Below are 18,129 nucleotides of genomic sequence, written 5' to 3'. Positions count from 1 at the left end.
CCGTAGTCAGCAAAGAAAACTTAATAATTTAACTTAATCTTCATCTCTTCCCTCCTGGGTCTTATTGAAAATACTTTAGTCTCCTTTAGGCGCCCTGTGTGATAATACAGTAGGTAGGGAAGGCATTTACCTTGCACGCTGCCAACCTGGGTTTTTGTCCTGTTCCACTTGAATTTGTTCCTTTTGTGTGTTTATTTTTGGACTATGCCCACATTACTCAGGAGCTATTTCTGTTGCTGTGCTTAAGGGGGACGGGAGTGTGCAAGGCCCTTCATTCTTAAATTAACTCTATCCACTTGAGAGGTTTTTTATTGTCCCTCTCCCTACTTTGGGGAGTTACGAGGTACTATTATCATTGTATGAAAAGAATTTAGAATTGAGGGGCTGTAGAAATCCATGAGCACAGATCAAAGAGTACTGAGTACTGCTGGGTGTGGTCCCAAAGTGAAGAGAAAGAAAATAGAATTTAAAATTGTTAATTTTTTTTTCCCTATTTAAAAATTCATGATAGTTTCACATGTTTTATTTAATTTTCCCCTACATTCAGAATATTGTGGCACTTTCTGTTACCCAAATGTGTCCCAGTCGCCTTATCTAAGGACTGTGGGTGAAAAACTTCTACCTGGGATTGAGGTGCTTTGGACAGGTAAGTCTTTCTTTAGAGGTTTATACAGTAAACCTTTATCAAAAATAATTTTTTTTGTTCAATTTTTTTCCTAAAGAAATTGATTATTTTGGTATGTTTAAAAATTGAACCTTAACTAGACAATTTGGTTAAGATTATTTCTTTTATAAAGTATGCATTCTTCTCAGTGTAAATACGTACTTGAGAATTTTGCAGTAATTATAAGTACCAGTTAACTGATAGATGCATTCAGAAAATTGGCTGAAGAGTTTTGTTCCTCCTGACCCTTAGGGATACACACACACACACACACACACACACAAAGTGAAAACTGTTGTGTTAGATTGCTGGTTAGTAACATTAGCTTTTAGTTTAAGGACAGAAATCTTGTGTTTAACTAATTGGGATTTGTCTAATTAGGATATGTTGAATTTTAATGGATAAAGAAATTATTTACATATCTGTTTTTTCTTTTTCTTTTTTTTTTTTAAACTTACTTTGCTTTTTATTTTATTTTATTTTTTTGCTTTTTGGGTCACACCTGGCGATGCACAGGGGTTACTCCTGGCTCTGCACTCAGGAGTTACTCCTGGCGGTGCTCAGGGGACAATATGGGATGCTGGGAATCGAACCCGGGTTGGCTGCGTGCAAAGCAAACGCCCTACCCGCTGTGCTATCTCTCCAGCCCCCTACATATCAGTTCTTTACTAATAGCAATTTCAAGATTGTTGCAGAAGTTTTGCATTTTCATTGGCCAACTAGTTCCATTCCTAGAAATCTCAACTTGAGGTGTCCGAAAATTGGTGCGGGATGATAAAATTGAACAAAAAGACATGTTGCTCTGCTATTTTTTTTTATTGTATAGTGTATCCATATAACAGGATATAATAAAAATTGATTCATTGTTTTGGAGAACCACATGTGAGGATCTTTTAACAAATGGTGATGTTTTTCTAGGTCCCAAAGTTGTTTCTAAAGAAATTCCAGTTGAGTCTATTGAAGAGGTTTCAAAGATTATTAAGAGAGCTCCAGTAATCTGGGATAACATTCATGCTAATGATTACGATCAGAAGAGACTCTTTCTGGGTCCATACAAGGGACGTTCTACAGAACTCATTCCACGGTTAAAAGGAGTTCTCACTAATCCAAATTGTGAATTTGAAGCTAACTATGTCGCTATCCATACCCTTGCCACTTGGTATAAATCAAACATGAACGGAGTAAGAAAAGATGTAGTGATGAGTAAGTAACCCTCTTAATTATTGACCTGAATGGGGTGGGTAACTAGAGCCATTGGTAGGTTTGTACTTTCTGTTTCCTTTTTGGGCCACACCTGCTGTGCTCAGGGCTTACTCCTGACTTTGCACTCAGGAATCACTTGTCTGGGCTCGGGAGACCATATGTGGTTCCAGAGATGGAACTTGGGTCATCTGCCTGCAAGGCAAGCGCCCTCCCTGCACTGTCTATGGCCCACAAGTATGTACTTTTTTTTTTACCCCCCCTCCCCCCAACAGTATTTAGGCCACACCTGGTGATGTTCAGGGCTCTGAACACAGGGATCACTACCAGTGGACTTGGGGGGCCATATGGGGTTCCAGAGAATTACTCCTGGCGGTTCTCGGGGGATCATATGGGATGCCGGCGATCGAACTCAGGTCGGCGCATGCAAGGCAAACGCCCTACCCACTGTGCTATCGCTCTGGCCCAAAAACCTTTTTTTTTAAAAAACAACAACAATCTTTTCTCTTGGCCAGAGCGATAGTACAACTGGTGGAACAGTTGCCTTTTCATGCCGCCAACTGGGTTTTGCTCCCTGGCATCCATATGGTCCCCAAGCACTTCAGGTTCAGGAGTAATTCCTGAGTGCAGAGCCCGGAGTAACCCCCTGACCATTGACAGGTGTGACCCACAAACCAAAAAATAAATAAATAAAACCTTTTTAAGGAAAGCATAATTAATGTCTTTACTCTCTCATTCTCAACAATTTTTATTCAGTGAATACTTAATGATTAAAACTTTCCCATGATTCTAAAATTAGTGTTACTGCAGTTGGGATTTTATGTTTAGCAGTGTATTTAGATGACTGTCAAGTGAAGTGAGTGAAGAGTCTTTCTTATATTTGCCTGTTTCTTTGTTTTGTGGTCAAGGATTGAATCCAGGGCCTCACAAAAGCAAGGCAAGAACTATTTCTGAACTACATCCTGAGCTCATGTTCTTGTTTTATGGTGTGTGTGTGTGTTTTGTTTTGTTTTTGATTTTTATTTAAAAGTACTCTGAGGACTCCACATTGGAGAATGGAGCCTGAACCTCCAACATACAGAGCTTGTGGTCTCCAGCCCTTTGAGCCTTCTCCCTGATCTGAGTTTGTTACTAATCTTCACCTCTCCAGTTTTACAGAAAGTAAGCTTTTTCATTTATTCCTTTTATCAGAAAAATTTTGTAATTTTTTTTTTTTTTTGCAGCTGATAGTGAAGACAGCACTGTGTCAATTCAGATCAAGTTAGAAAATGAAGGCAGCGATGAAGACATTGAAACTGATGTACTCTATAGTCCTCAGATGGCTCTAAAGCTAGCTCTGACAGAATGGCTGCAGGAATTTGGCGTACCTCATCAGTACAGCAGTGAGTTTGGCTCATGGGGCTTGGATCCTGTGGTTGAGACAAAAATAAAGAGCTTTTATTATGCTTTGCTATTGTTCCTCTGGGTGATAAAATAAAATGAAATTTAGAGATTTAGAGCAGTGGTTTTCAACTGCTGGTCTGCAGGTATAGAAAGAGAAAACCACTGGTCTACCCCCTTGATTATTTATACTACTGGATCTGTGGACCCTTGTACAGAACACGTGCTGGCCTGCTGGTGTAAAATGGTAGAAGAATGTTTATCTAGGGAATATGATGTTTCTGTATTCCTATTTTCAGTCTTAATGGGTTTTACCTTGGTGGAATAGTAATTTGTTTTTAAAAACCTTTTTTTAAATGATTATTTTAAGTGTTTCTAAATATGTCTTCAATACAGAAGATAAGTCTTGAAACTCAATCATAAATATCTTTGTACCTTTGTAATTCACAGTGATTCGATTTGGCAAAAAAAGAGAGACAATAATAGGTGCTGGCTTGCTTAAGGATGATGATCGTCTGTTCTTCCCTCCATACATCCTACCCCTCCTCCCTAAAGATTTAGAGAAATTGCTTTTTTCTCGGTGTTCAAATTATTTGGAATGCCAAATTGAATTCCCAGTTAAAGATAGGAACACCTGTTCTCTGCCTGATTTGTTCTGTTTCTAATGTTATCTTTGGCGATTTGTTTCGTAGGTAGGCAGGTCGCACACAGTGGAGCTAAAGCAAGTGTGGTTGATGGGACTCCTTTAGTCGCAGCATCATCTTTAAATGCCGCTACTGTGGTTACAACGGTTTACCAGGAGCCCATTATGAGCCAGGGCGCAGCCTTGAGTGGTGAACCGACAGCTCTCACGAAGGAAGAAGAAAAGAAACAGCCAGATGAGGAACCCATGGACATGGTAGTGGAGAAGCAAGAAGAAACAGATCACAAGAATGACAATCAAATACTAACTGAAATTGTTGAAGCTAAAATGGCAGAGGAATTGAAACCAATGGATACTGATAAGGAAAGCATAGCTGAATCAAAGTCCCCAGAAATGTCTATGCAGGAAGATTGTATTAGTGACATTGCACCAATGCAGACTGATGAGCAGACAAATAAGGAACAGTTTGTGCCCGGTCCTAATGAGAAGCCTTTGTACACGGCAGAACCAGTGACTCTGGAGGATTTGCAGTTACTTGCTGATCTGTTCTATCTTCCTTATGAGCATGGACCCAAGGGAGCACAGATGTTACGGGAGTTCCAGTGGCTTCGAGCAAATAGCAGTGTTGTCAGTGTCAATTGCAAAGGAAAAGACTCTGAAAAGGTGAGTGTGCCTAAGCTATTTCTTTAACCTGCATGGGTCTTCCCTCTGGTGATTTGGCAATCTTAAATGATGAGTATAGTGAAAGCCAATAGAAAATGGACCACATCTTAGAATCCACTTTTTTTTTTTGTCTTTGGGGCCATACCCAGCAGTGCTTAGCTTAGGGCTTATTCCTGGCTCTGTGCTCAGATATCCAAGCCAGGTCGACTGCAGGCACTGTACCTGCTGTACTATCTCTCTCCATGCGAAATTCACCTGTCTACGAAGAGATGTGGGGTCTGCTGAGTCTGATGTGCAGTTCCATAGTTTGACATCCTACAGCAGTAGGAAAATTTGTTGTTTAGGAATGTTTTGGAGAGAGAGAGAGACCTTTTTAGTGGGCAGGGGGTTGGGTGAGCACTCTTGGCCAGTGCTTGGGAAACCATCGGGAGCTGAGCTCCTGTGCTAGCCCTTTGAGCTGTCTTCCCAGGTGAAGAAATACTGACTTCTGAGTGCTTATTTAACAGTTGTGTTTCTTAACCATTTGTCAACTTTTTTTTCTTGGCCCTTTATTTTCACATTTTACTTCATTTGTGTGGCTAGTTGCATAAGTAAGTGGTCCTGCATTTTCATGAGTTTTTCCTGTGGCCCCGTTGGAATTCAGAGGGCTGTATGACCCCTGTTGAGAAATTCTTGGTTTAAAGAGTTTAAGTTTAGTGCTTTTTAAATGTGTAGATAAATTGAAGGTACATGGTAGCTTAAACAGTTCAGCTTGTGTATCTCAGAACTGTGTTTCCCAAAGTAGGTAATACTGCCCCCCAGGGTGTGCTCGAACCCAGGAGGGGGCGCAGTAGCCTGGGGTGCAGTTGGAGGATGCTTCCCATTTGTTCACTTAAAAAGGTAGATTTCCAGGGGATACGGAGTGATTTTTCTTTCTCTGAAAAAGGATTGGTAGTCCAATTTAGTTTGGGAGCTAATCTAATGTTATCTGTTCTAGATGATTTGGTTAAGCTTTCAGTTTCTTAAAGTCCCACTTATTGATCTTTACTAGATTGAAGAATGGAGGTCACGGGCAGCCAAGTTTGAAGAGATGTGTGGACTCGTAATGGGCATGTTCACTCGGCTCTCCAATTGTGCCAACAGGACGATCCTTTATGACATGTACTCCTATGTTTGGGATATCAAGAGTATAATGTCTATGGTGAAGTCTTTTGTACAATGGTTAGGTAGGTGCATAGGAACAGTCTCTTCTCCTAAGATATGTTGTCTCTTTAAAAAAAAGACAGATTATCCCACAGGGAGAAAAACATAGGGAATTGGCAAATTTCCAATCCTGGTTAAATTCTTTGCCTAGATTTCTTTTAAAGGTTTAGCCATTGTTGCAGACTTTAGGTGCAATTCTCAGTAAATATTTTGACTACATTGATTTTTCTCCCTTGGGCTAATTCAACATAAATTATCTTGAAAATGTGTTAGAAAGTACTGACTTTAACTTGCTCTGACTGAATGCTTCCTGGATGGACTCTTGTATACCACTTTGATCTGATTTGGAGACAGACACTGTGAAATGTGACTCTGTTAAGCTCTCTGCTGCTTGCTGTGTCTTGATAACATTAATGCTGTGTTTAACAGAAAATTGCTGAAATGACCTAAAAGGGCCTGGCAAGAGGAAGCTGTCCTCCCAGCCCTGTGCGCATGCGAGCTTTAGTTGGTAGGCTATTCTGGTGCTACTTGGTATTAGTTCATGTGGCTTTTTCTTTATCTCTCTACCAAGTGATTGGTTTTAGCAGGGGATGAATGTTACAGTCCCCTAAAAACTTGATTCTCCATAAAATGGACTTCTGTGTGTCTTTTAGGAAAAGTGATTTTTTTTGGAAATTTCTCAAACTTGGTAAAAGCACCAGCATGGCCAAGTTTCTCCAGGGACCTCATTTCATTTCCAGGTTTTCAATCCAGCTATAAGGAATGATGGACTTAGAGAGCACACAGCAGGCAGCAAGGCTAACTGGCCTGTCATACTTTTCATAGTAGTCACAAATCTGTGATGGGTTCTGTGGTCTTGGTGTTGAGAAAGGCAAGTCAGACACTGTGAGCTTCCATTCCTCACACTCCCTGCTCAGAGGCAGGAGCAGTGAGAGTCCTCACTTTCTGCCCATAGATACTTTCGGACTCAAATATTAGAAAGTATCGGAAAGTAGAGTCTGTTAAATCTAAACTATAGATCTGTGGGTTCCAGAATGCGTAGCTCAACAGGCAGAGAATTTTGACCGTTTATTTAAGACAGACTCTAAGATGCCTTTCTTTTTTCTTTTTTTTTCCTTCTCCCCCCCCCTTTTTTTTTTGTAGTGCTGAGGGTTTTACTTTTAATACTTGGAAGGCATATGTTTTACTGTTGGCTACATCCCTGGCCCTTTAATACTTCTTTTCTGTGGTAGATGCATGTCCTGTCAACATACAGGCTTCTGGCCAGGGGTCTACAATTAACCCTTACAGCCATTCAAAGCTTTAAGTTCTAAACTAGAATCTGGATTATTGAGTTTGAAAAAGCCTCACTTGAAACATTTGCTGTTGATTCTTGATGAGACAGCACTGCTTTTAACTCTAGTAGGGCTTTTCTTTGTGCTGTCTGATTATGGGGGCAGCTTTCTCAAACTGGATACCTGGTCTGCAGTCTCAAGGTCAGATATCTGAGGGGTTCTTACCATTATGGCACCCCTTATAGCCTTATGAAAGCTCACAAAGGGGACTGTTGTCACAGTTCTCTAGAAATTTCAGGGAGTTGCTGATTAGTACCCTTGGTTTTCCTGTTCTCTCCAGTCCAGCTGGCATTCAGTCCTTTAAAGAATGTGGCTATGCAGTACTTTTGATTACTAACGACTTCTATTATCTTCTTCCCCATTGTGTACAGATGGGAGAATCCTCAGCACAAGTGTCTACTACTATTGGATGGACAGCGGCAGATGCTCACAGCGCGTCATGATTAATTAGTTTAAATTGAAAGGTTCTATCTGTGAGGTAGCTCAGGTAGATGTAAGGATAGTAGGCATGAACTGAAGTCACGTTTGCGCAGCGACTCAGGCATTAACCATGTTTTCATTTACACAGCTCTTCGTACATGCAGCTTTTTATTGTAATAGTTGTAAGTGCTAGTTATGTTGTAGTCTCAAAGTGAGGGGTAGGGGAAATTGGCTCATCTTAAAAGTTTGAGAGATGATAGTTTTTCCCTGCAGTGTAAATTTGCACTGAGCTATGGAATGGGGCAGTTTCTTTGTGTAGCCTAAATTTGAACCCTATTTCATACTTATTTTACAAGTACTACATTATTATGGTCTTTTTACTAAACTACCCCTACCCCTGAAAAAATGACAAAGCTGGATATAATGCTAATGAACCTGAATTATCAACCAAAAAATTGGTTTGCTTTGGGACTGTCTGACTAGCACACTATATTTTGTACTGATGAGATTGTTAACTTGAACAGGAGGTAGAATGCTGTCTTCAAATGGAAAAGAACTATACTGCGCTGCTTTATCTTGTCAGAAGACTAGGCAGTTGATTCTGATTTGGCCTTTAATTATCTCATTGGTTGCGTATCATCTGTGAAAGTTGGTTAAGTGTTTGCCTTAATGCTGACTCCTATAATGCATTTCTATGCATGTCTTCAGTGCACCATTTTGATTAGTAAAGCTATAAATTGTCATACTTTTAAGAAAGTATGTCTTCACTCTGGTAAAATTTTAATTCCCACACTCTGACAGACTGGTATTATTTCTAACCAGATCTGAATTTGGACATCCTTATCAGGAAAAAAATTAAATTCTAATTATAATTCTTCGTCAATTTACTGAACACAAATGCTCTTTGTTTATTTGTTGACCTTAGTTTTCTGACAAGATCAACCCTTTCCTCTTTATCCCCCTTTCCTGTACCCTTCCACCAAATGTAAAATGTGACTTCAGACAGGTTTAATTCCTTCATGGGCTGTGATAATAACATACCATTATATTATTCATTTGCCTTTGTAGTAACTATAATTTTACTTCAGAGCAAGCAGCTAGTTTAATTTTCATACTTGTATCTAGGGAATTTCTAAATTTGACCAAGAGGGACTTCATATTTTCCTCCTAATAACTTAAGGATAGAATTCTTAAAAAATTATTTCCACTAATCAGAGGAAAGAAGATCAATGTTTAAGTTCTATTATAACTGAAAAAATTATTATCACAGCCTTGTCCTGAAACCCTGGATTATTATAGTTAGAAAGCTATTTCCACAAGTGTTTGTTAGTTTGTTGGACGTTTTAGACCCCAGGAAATCCCCTTTCTCGTAACGTTCTCCGCTTGGATCTGATCTCAACAGGGTGTCGTAGTCATTCTTCAGCACAGTTCTTAATTGGAGACCAAGAACCCTGGGCCTTTAGAGGTGGTCTAGCAGGAGAGTTCCAGGTATCAATATGAATTCACAACTGAATTGACATTTTCTTTGTTTTATGAGAAACCTTATGTTGCGCATCAGATGGCTGGAAGGATTGGTCTGCCGAAGGCTCTCTAGTCCCAAATTCAATTTAGTTACATAGCTGAATTTTACATTAAATTTTCCTCCTCTTTCACAGTAATTTCTGAAGGAGATGCTGCCAATTCCCCCGCGCCTGCGAAGCGCAAGCGGCTCTAGGTATACACTTCACATTGTTTCTTTGCAGGTCGCACAGCATTTTAATCTGCGCCCGCAATGCACAATGCGCGCATGCTTGTCTGCCAGTGGAAACTCCATGAGCAAAAAAGATGACTGTGTTGCACGATTGGTGGAAGGGCCTTTGGATGCTTTCCCAATTATCCCATAAATAAAGCTCACATACGCAAAGAATAGTTTTATTGGAAATTGGACAAAACCTGAAGCCCTTTGGTGTTGGAATTTGTTCATGGACTTTTCGGGTGCTCTACTTTTCTCCCCCCAACAGGTGCTCTGCTGCGCACAGCAAACTGAAGCGCATTGCTTTGGGGATATAGCGTCTCCTGGACAGATAACCCTCTTCAGACCAAACCTCTCCTCCTGACATTCTGTTCTGCCATCTTTTAGTAGAGATGGTTGATATAAGATTGGTTTTAAAAAAAATTTATCATAATTGGAATAGTTTTTTGTTTTTGTTTTTATTTTTTACTGTAAATTTAAATTGCTATTAATATGCAACAAAAGCTATGTAACTCAATTTGGGTAATTTCTATGCAGAAGCAACCCCCTTCCCCAGCAAAGAGGTGTTTATATTAGTAAAGCATAGTACACCCCTCCTCTTTAGGTCTGCCTGCAGTAGGCAGTTAATGTTAAGTTGGTAATCTGCAGTGTACACCCATTTAAAGAAATGACTATCTTCTGACCACTAATTCATCTCCCTTTTTTTCCTTTCCACAGCGTTTGCTGCCAATTGATGGGGCAAATGATCTCTTTTTTCAACCACCCCCACTGACTCCCACCTCCAAAGTTTATACTATCAGACCATACTTTCCTAAAGATGAGGTAATTGCTTACCCTCTAGCTTGATATATAATGGTTGTGATGCATACGTATTTTTTTTTAACATACTGCTTAGAAGAGTCAGTTCTGTATTTAAAATAGGAGTTTGCTTTAAGTTTTGGGGCTGACAACCAGCACTGCTCTGGGGTTACTTCTGGCTTGTGCTCAGCGATCATTTCTAGTGGTGCTCAGAGAACCATATGCGGTGCTAGGACCTAACTGGGGATGACCACATGCACAGCAAGCTCCTTAATGTCCTTACTGTCTGGCCCTAAAATTTTATTTTCCCCAGCAGGAGAGGGGTGGGAAACAGCTGGTGATGTTGGGGAGTGAGTGGGGGAAGGGCTCGTCCCACTCAGTGCTGCTCAGATCATGTGATACCAGAGATCAAACCTGACTTCTGCATATAAAGCATGGCTCCAGTCCATTGGGCTCACTAGTCCCAGTATTCTGCAATTTTGGGTTGTGAAGTGTCTACAAACTGGGAAATGTCTTCGGGTAGCTACAATCAGCAATCAGAAAACAAATCTGTGTAGAGTCTCACTTTTTGTTAGACTATACCTAGCAGTGTTCAGAGACTTCTTTCAGCTTGGTTCTGGGTTGGGGGTATCACTGGGTGGTGGTATCAGGAGTCGCTGTGGTGTTGGGGATTCAAAATTATCCTCGTACCTACAAAGCATTCACCACAGCCCTATGACCCATCTTCCTTGCCCTCAAGATATGTTTAGAACATTTCAGGTATATAGAAAACTGGAGACTTAGCTTCATAATTTGTTGGCTTTTATGGCCATTTTGAATTTAATTTCTTCCTAAAATTAGCACTGCACTGTCCTCCCATTGATCATCGATGTGCTCGAGCAGGCCCAGTAACGTCTCGATTGTGAGACTTCCTAAAATTATCCTCTGCAAAATTAGTTCTCAAATATTTACTATGACCATGCTGTTTTCTACTGTGTTTTCAAATATGACTCAATCCTCTTTTTTTTTTTTTGAGGGGTTCAGGGCATTGGACCACATCTAGTGGTTCTCAGGGGGCCACGCCTGGCTCTTTGCTCCGGAATAACCCCTGGCTGTGCTTGGGAATTGTATGTGTGGGAGATTCAAACTGATACTGACTGAATGCAAGGCAGATCAAGTACCTTAACTCTCTGTACTATCTCTCCAGCTTCCAGTCAATAGCTCTTGACTTAACTAATAGGAGTGTTATATATGACAATTCAGGCATTTATTACTTCTCAAGATTCAGTAATACTGTTAAGATTCTGTGGCCATTTTTCTAGATGCGTCGTTTAACTGGATTGTATTTTCAGGCTTCCGTGTACAAGATTTGCAGAGAAATGTATGACGATGGAGTGGGTTTACCTTTTCAAAGTCAGCCTGACCTTATTGGAGACAAGTATGTGATGAAATAAATTTGGATTGTATTGTTCAATTGGGAATAGATAATTTTTTGGCCATGTTTATCAGGGGAAGCAAAGACTGAAAATTATTTTCTTTAGAAACTTCACATTAAGTTTTTTATTTCTTTGGGGGCCACACCTGGCCACATCTGAAGATACAAAGAGGTTACTCCTGGCTCTGCCTTCAGGAATTACTCCTGGAAGTGATGGAGGGATGCTGGAGATCAAACCTGGATCATACCTGCCCTATCCGTGGCTGTACTCTCTAGCCCATCGCTTTAATTTTAATAAAATTAAAACCAACATGGATATATACATTTATTTGGGAGGGGGGGTTAACCATTCCTGGTGATGCTTAGGGCTTATTCCTGGCTCTGCTCAGGGATCTCTCCTGGTGGGCTCAAGGGGCATAATGGTGTACTAGGGATTGAACCCTTGTCAGCAGCATGCAAGGCAAGCGCTCACCTGCTGTACTATTGCTCCAGGCCCTAATATGCACATATTTTTAATTTCCTAGGCTCAATATAATTTCCACTGGTTGTCAACTGGTCTTAAGTCACCAAAATCTGGAAGTGTGTATTAGTATCATGAAAACTCACTGTTCTTTTCTTCTGAGCAGATTGGTAGGAGGACTGCTTTCTCTCAGCCTGGATTACTGTTTTGTCCTAGAAGATGAAGATGGCATATGTGGCTATGCCCTGGGCACAGTAGATGTGACCCCCTTCATTAAGAAATGTAAAATTTCCTGGATTCCCTTCATGCAGGAGAAGTATACCAAGCCAAATGGTGATAAAGAACTTTCTGAGGCTGAGGTAATCTGTGGGTCAGAATTAGTCTATGGAAGGTGGCTACCGAGCCGCCCCCACCCCCACCCCCCATGCCCACAGTAGTCGTTATTGAAGTTGCAGGGTGGGTTTTCATACACGCTCGGCTGTGCTGCTCCTCACGGTCACACATTGGGATGTGGTGCTCACTGAGGTTTGACTCCCTTTTGTTCTTGTTTTTGAGCCGTGCTGGCTGGCAGTGCTAAGGGCTTACCCCGACTCTTACTCAGGGGTCTTTCCTGGCAGTGCTCAGTGGACCACCTGGGGTAGTGGGGATTGAACTGTACTGTGACTCGCCCTTGTACTCCTTTATTTGTAGTGCTTACACACATGGTCACGGGTGGGGTGGGGGAGGTCTTTTAGTTGAGGCACACAGGTTATGGCTGTGGGGCTTGCACATCTTTTTGGTTACATTCACTGGTAGTTGCACCTTTTGTTTGTTCTGTTTGGGGCCACACCTATGATGCCCAGGGGTTATTCCTGGCTCTTCGTTCAGGAGTCACTCCTAGTAGTGCTCCAGAGACCATACAGGATGCCAGGAATCAAACCCAGGTCTGTCTCATGTAAAGCAAGAAGTGCCTACCCACTGTGTTATCTTCCCGGCCCTGCACCTCTTCTTTTGATGCGCATGTACACCTGGCAACAGGACCGGAAGTCACTTTTGGCAATGTTAGGGGGCACAGAAACCAGCTGTTCAGATTGTGCCTGGTGCACGCAGGAGGCTGTATCAAGCTTGCAAGGCAGGCAGCTTAGGCACCCATGCTATCCTTTGGAATATGGAGGTTTTTGTTTTCTCCAGTAATATACGTATTAAAAATAAGTAGAAACATTGTCAAATCACAGTGCTTCTGGGTTTGTTACAGAAAAGAATTTTTAGGACTTACTCTCAAAACATTAGGGATCATTCTTGAAACATTTTTCATTGTTTTCTATAATGTTCATTTTATTAAAGGGTTCTTTTGTTGTCCTGGTTGTTTTTGGGGGATATCATGCATGGTGGTTATTGTGGGGGAGGCTGGGTAGGAAGTACCTTGGGTTTTTTCTTCTGTATTTTGGGCCACACCTGGCACTTCTCAGGGCTTTCTCCTGGTTCTGCACTCAGAGTTATTTCTGGCCGTGCTTGGGGGACCATACGGGATGCAGGGGATTGAATCTAGGTTGGCTACGGTCAAGGCAAGCACCCTGTCTGCTATAGTCTCTCTAGCTCTAGAGTGAACCTTGGGCCACACGAATAGTGAAGATGTGCTCTCCCACTAGAGCCACATCAAGGCCCCAAGACAGATTTTGATTTGGGAGTGTTCTAATTATTTAAAAACACAGTAGATAAGGCCCACGTGTAGCTCAAGTGGAAGGCTCTGGCTTCAGTCCCCTGCACCACATGGCTTCTGGGTTCTGGAGCACTTCTGGGGGTGAGACAGAAGTGTTTCCTAAGCTTTGAGCACCTGAATTAAGAATGTTATATCTTTTTCTTTGGTTACTCGGCAAAGTTAAGGTAGAGGGAGGCGGGTTTTTTACAAAATTTTATTTGGTGATTAGACAGCTCGCTTGCTTCCTCATTGTAGTTAAACGTAGAGGAGGGCCAGAGAACATAGCTCCAGAGCTGGAGTACTGGCTTTGCTTGCAGGAGACCCAGGTTTGACTCTTGAGCTCCAGGTCAGGAATAGCCTCTGAGCACTGCCAGGTGTGATCTGGCAGTGAAACCCCCAAATAAAAAAAATACAGGACAGAGATTGCTCAACTCAGTGAACAAGGCTTTGTATGTGGGAGTCCTGGCACTACATTGTTTCCTTCAGCAAAGCCTCTGTTAGCCCCAGCACAGATAGGGAAGTACCCCGTAGCCCCGGAGCATTGCCAGACGTGGCTCCAAACTAAGAGTCATGGGGCTAAGCTGCTCTTGGGAGTTACTTTGTGACAGGAACAGTGCTGTTCTCACTTTAGGGAATTCCTTTTCTATAAAGTTCACGCTCCACATTGGTCAGTTTGGTCTACAGTTCAGCAGATCAGTTTTGGAGGGAGGACTTTCCCCAAATGGTATTCAGAGACCTAGGGGCTACTCAGCAAACACTTGGCCAAACTGGACCGGGCCAGTTCACTGCAGAAGCTTAAGGTTTTGGGGCTGCTCTAGCTCTGTGGTGCCAGGGACCACCGGGACTATTCTGGCAATGTGACAGGGCCTCCAGAGTCACACCCACAGATGCTTAGGAAGCCACATGGTACCCAGGTTCAAATACATGCTTTGTGTGTGCCCCCTGACCACTGAGGTATCTGGCCCCAGTACATTATAAGTAATTTTGCGTGTTTGGGGGCCATACCCAGCAGTTCTCAGGGCTTACTCTGGGCTCTGTTCAGGGATTATTTCTAATGGAACTTGGGGACCATATGCAGTGCCAGGGGTTGAACCTGAGTTCGCTGCATGCAAGGCAAGTGCCCTACATGCTGCACAATCTCTGTAGCCCCAAGGAGGGTTTTTTTTTTTAATGTAGGAGTACTGCTATTTATTCAGCCACTAGATTAGTTGATTGAATTGGGCATGAACTCCACCTTACTTTTTTTTTTCTTCATTTTTTAATAATTTTATTTATTGAATCACCGTGGAGCAGTTACAAAGCTTTCGGGTTTAAGTCTTGGTCATACAATGAAACACCCGTACCTTCACCAGTGCCCATTCTCCACCACTAAAAACCCCAGTATACCCTCATCCCACGCCCTCCTCTACCCGTGGGGCAGATGATTTCCACATTACTCTCTGTCTACTTTGATTGCATTCAGTATTTTGACACCAGATCCACCATTATTATTTGGGATTTTACCCCAACACTCAGATCTGCTGAAAAGGCAACACTAGACAATTTGTTTTCTATTGCTGGTTACGAATAACATATGGTGTTGCATAGCTGCAGTAGTGGCCACGTGATTTTGGAATTCTGAAGTTTTAACAATTAAATTTGGAGGGATTTCTGCCAAAACCTGCTGGGTTCCGAGATCTGTAAGGAGTTTTATTTTGATCCGGGCTTCTTATACCTACAGCATGCATTCTGCCCCTTGAGTTGTCTCCTGGCCTCCCTTGAGTTGCTAAAATGTGCTTAAAAGCAATAAACTTTATAACCCAACCTCTTACTGCTTCAGTGAGATGGTTCACTTGGTTGTAGTACTGCATACATGGTTACGTTACCAGGGGCGCACATGCTTTGCTGTGTTGCTGGTGATTCCAAACAGCTGAGTTGCCAGGGTTGCACTCAGTGATGGTGCCAAGGATCAAATCTCTTACCTGTGGTGGAGGCAGTGCCACTGAACCGATCCTGGGTCCTAAAGTTTCTTCTTTTTGTTTTCTTTATTTTTAGGGGGGGCTTTAGGGCTGGAGCGATAGCACAGCGGATAGGGCGTCTGCTTTGCACGCAGCCAACATGGCCGACCCAAGTTCGATTCCTCCGCCCCTCTCTGAGAGCCGGGCAAGCTACTGAGAGTATTCGATATGCCAGACACAGTAACAACAAAGTCTCCAATGGAGACGTTACTGGGCCCGCTCGAGCAAATCGATGATCAATGGGAGGGCCTTTACCTTTACCTTTATTTTTAGGGGGAAATTGGTTTTGGGGGGGCCACACATGTTGGTGCCCAGGGGTTACTCCTGACTCTGCACTCTGGATCACTCCTGGTGCTGAACTCTGAGGACCATAAGGGGTGTTGGGGATTGAACCTGGGTCTGCTGAGTGCAAGGCCAGCGCCTTACTTCCTGTATTATCTCCCTCGCCCCAAGTTTTATCAGACGAAGCTTGCTTACAAAGATGTTGTAGGAGAGAAAGAGTAGAAATATGTGTTCAAGTGAGAACGTGGGCTTCTCCGGAGTGGAAGGAAAGAAAAAAGTCACAATACAATTAGCAAATGAAACACATGTTTAGGGGATAGCATAGGCTTGAAGAGTAAGGCACAATAAACCTTTTAGCACTGAAAATGCTTCAGCTAAAATTATAAACTAATTTATCTGTGATCATTATAAAATAACTGGAAGAGTTATTGAATATTCTATTGTTAAGTTCAATACTTGGATTATACATATGTGCGTCTGTATATGTATGTGTATGTGTATATCTGTATTTCCTTCAAGAGATTCTTCCTGATTGTTACAGAAAATAATGTTGAGTTTCCATGAAGAACAGGAAGTGTTACCAGAAACTTTCCTTGCCAACTTTCCTTCTCTGATAAAGATGGATATTCACAAGAAAGTGACTGACCCAAGTGTAGCTAAAAGCATGATGGCTTGTCTTCTGTCTTCATTGAAGGCTAATGGTGAGTACATCTTTATGGAGTTCCTTCTGTTTGAACATGGTAGAGACAGAATTATATTGTAGGGGTTAAAATAAAAGTTAAAGGACAGAGAGATAGTCCAGCGAGTAAGGTGCTTATCTCCCATGTGGCTAACCCCAGTTTGATTCTCAGCACCCCATGTTTTCCCCTGAGTACCACCAGGAATGACCCTTGAGCACAGAATCAGGAATCAGCCCTGATCAAAGGTGTGGTCCCCAAAAATAAAAATAAAGAAGAATAAATTAGAACAACCCTTTTAACTATTGGGTAACACAAAAATGAGCATCTGGTTTGATCCCCATTAGAGGATTGTTGTATGTTTATCATTTGAGTCATTTTATCATTTGAGTCACTCTTACATGAAATACTTTGAACAACTGAAGAAAATATAATTCCTCAGAGTTGGGCTTGAACTGAATTAAGTATGAGGTATGTCTTAGAATATATAGCACTTTCAGGTTTTATTGACTACAGATTGAAAGTTTCTGCCTTTGGTGTCTCAGAAGTTCTTGATTAAAAAAATGGTAAAGGTGTTCTTTGCTTTGAGTTTTCTTACAACCTCTTCCCCAAAGGTTTTCTTTTATGAGGATGTTGTGCTCATGTTGAATTTTTATTTTTTTTCTTTTGGGGCCACACTTGGTGATGCTCAGGGGTTACTCCTGGCTCTATACTCAGGAATTATAGGCAGTTGGATCGAATCCACATCCGCCACGTGTAAGGCAAGCAGGCTACCTGCTGTACTATATCACTCTGGCCCCACATGTTGAGTTTTTACAATTTTCAGTGGAGGCACTTTTGACAGTTAAGACTTTCTTTTTTTCTGGGCCAGAGAGGTAGTACAGAGGTTAAGGCACTTATCTTGCATGTGGTGAACCCAGGTTCAAAGCTAAGCATTTTTATACATATACGTACATATGTATGTACACACACACACATATATATACACATATGTATATATATATATATATATAATGTAATAACTTAAATCACATTCTAAAATGGACTGGGGACCATTTGGTGTGAAAATTGAAACTGGGCTTCCTGCATACAAAGCAAGCAGTTATCCTGTTAAGATATCTCTCCAGCTCCAAGAAGTACATTATGGTTCCAAGGAGAAAGCTTAAAGGGCTCAGCAGGCACTTACCTTTCGCGCAGCTGACCTGTGTTGGATCCCTGGCATCCCTTATGATCTTCTGAGCATTGCCAGGTGTGACTGAAATACAAAAAAAAAAATCGGAAAAGGAAGATGGGCCAGAGAGATAGGACAGAGGGTAAGGCACTTGTCTTGGCATGTGGTGAACCCAGGTTCAGATCCTCAGCATCCCATATGATCTTTGTTCAACGCCAGGAGTGATTGCTGAGTGCAGGGCCAGAAGTAACCCCTGAGCATTGCCTGGTGTGACCCAAAAACCAAATAAAAAGGAGATGGGGCAACTCCAATACTTGTTTTGCAGGCAGAAGCTCCAGGACTGTATGGCACCTTGAGCACTGCAAGGTTCCCTGAGTTGGAGTGTGGGAGTGTAGTCCCTGAGCACTACTGAGTGTGGCACAAAAATAAAGAAT

At 41.8% G+C, this 18,129-nt stretch overlaps 1 protein-coding gene across 1 annotated transcript in view; it reads left to right on the top strand.

The window, feature by feature from the left end:
- OGA (O-GlcNAcase) overlaps positions 1–18,129 on the top strand; it is a 30,592-nt gene that overhangs the window by 11,083 nt on the left and 1,380 nt on the right. Inside the window, exons 6-15 of the mRNA XM_056120308.1 lie at positions 548–646; positions 1,583–1,867; positions 3,088–3,246; positions 3,937–4,550; positions 5,581–5,755; positions 8,889–8,974; positions 9,936–10,040; positions 11,348–11,433; positions 12,057–12,249; positions 16,389–16,548. Coding sequence (XP_055976283.1) covers positions 548–646; positions 1,583–1,867; positions 3,088–3,246; positions 3,937–4,550; positions 5,581–5,755; positions 8,889–8,974; positions 9,936–10,040; positions 11,348–11,433; positions 12,057–12,249; positions 16,389–16,548 — 1,962 coding nt within the window. The remainder of the gene's footprint in view (positions 1–547; positions 647–1,582; positions 1,868–3,087; positions 3,247–3,936; positions 4,551–5,580; positions 5,756–8,888; positions 8,975–9,935; positions 10,041–11,347; positions 11,434–12,056; positions 12,250–16,388; positions 16,549–18,129) is intronic.

This window comes from Sorex fumeus, unplaced genomic scaffold (genome assembly GCF_029834395.1).
Source record: "Sorex fumeus unplaced genomic scaffold, SorFum_2.1 ptg000043l, whole genome shotgun sequence".
Lineage (NCBI taxonomy): Eukaryota > Metazoa > Chordata > Mammalia > Eulipotyphla > Soricidae > Sorex > Sorex fumeus.
The sequence above is the reverse complement of the archived record's forward strand: the minus strand, read 5'-3'. Positions and strand labels throughout refer to the sequence as shown.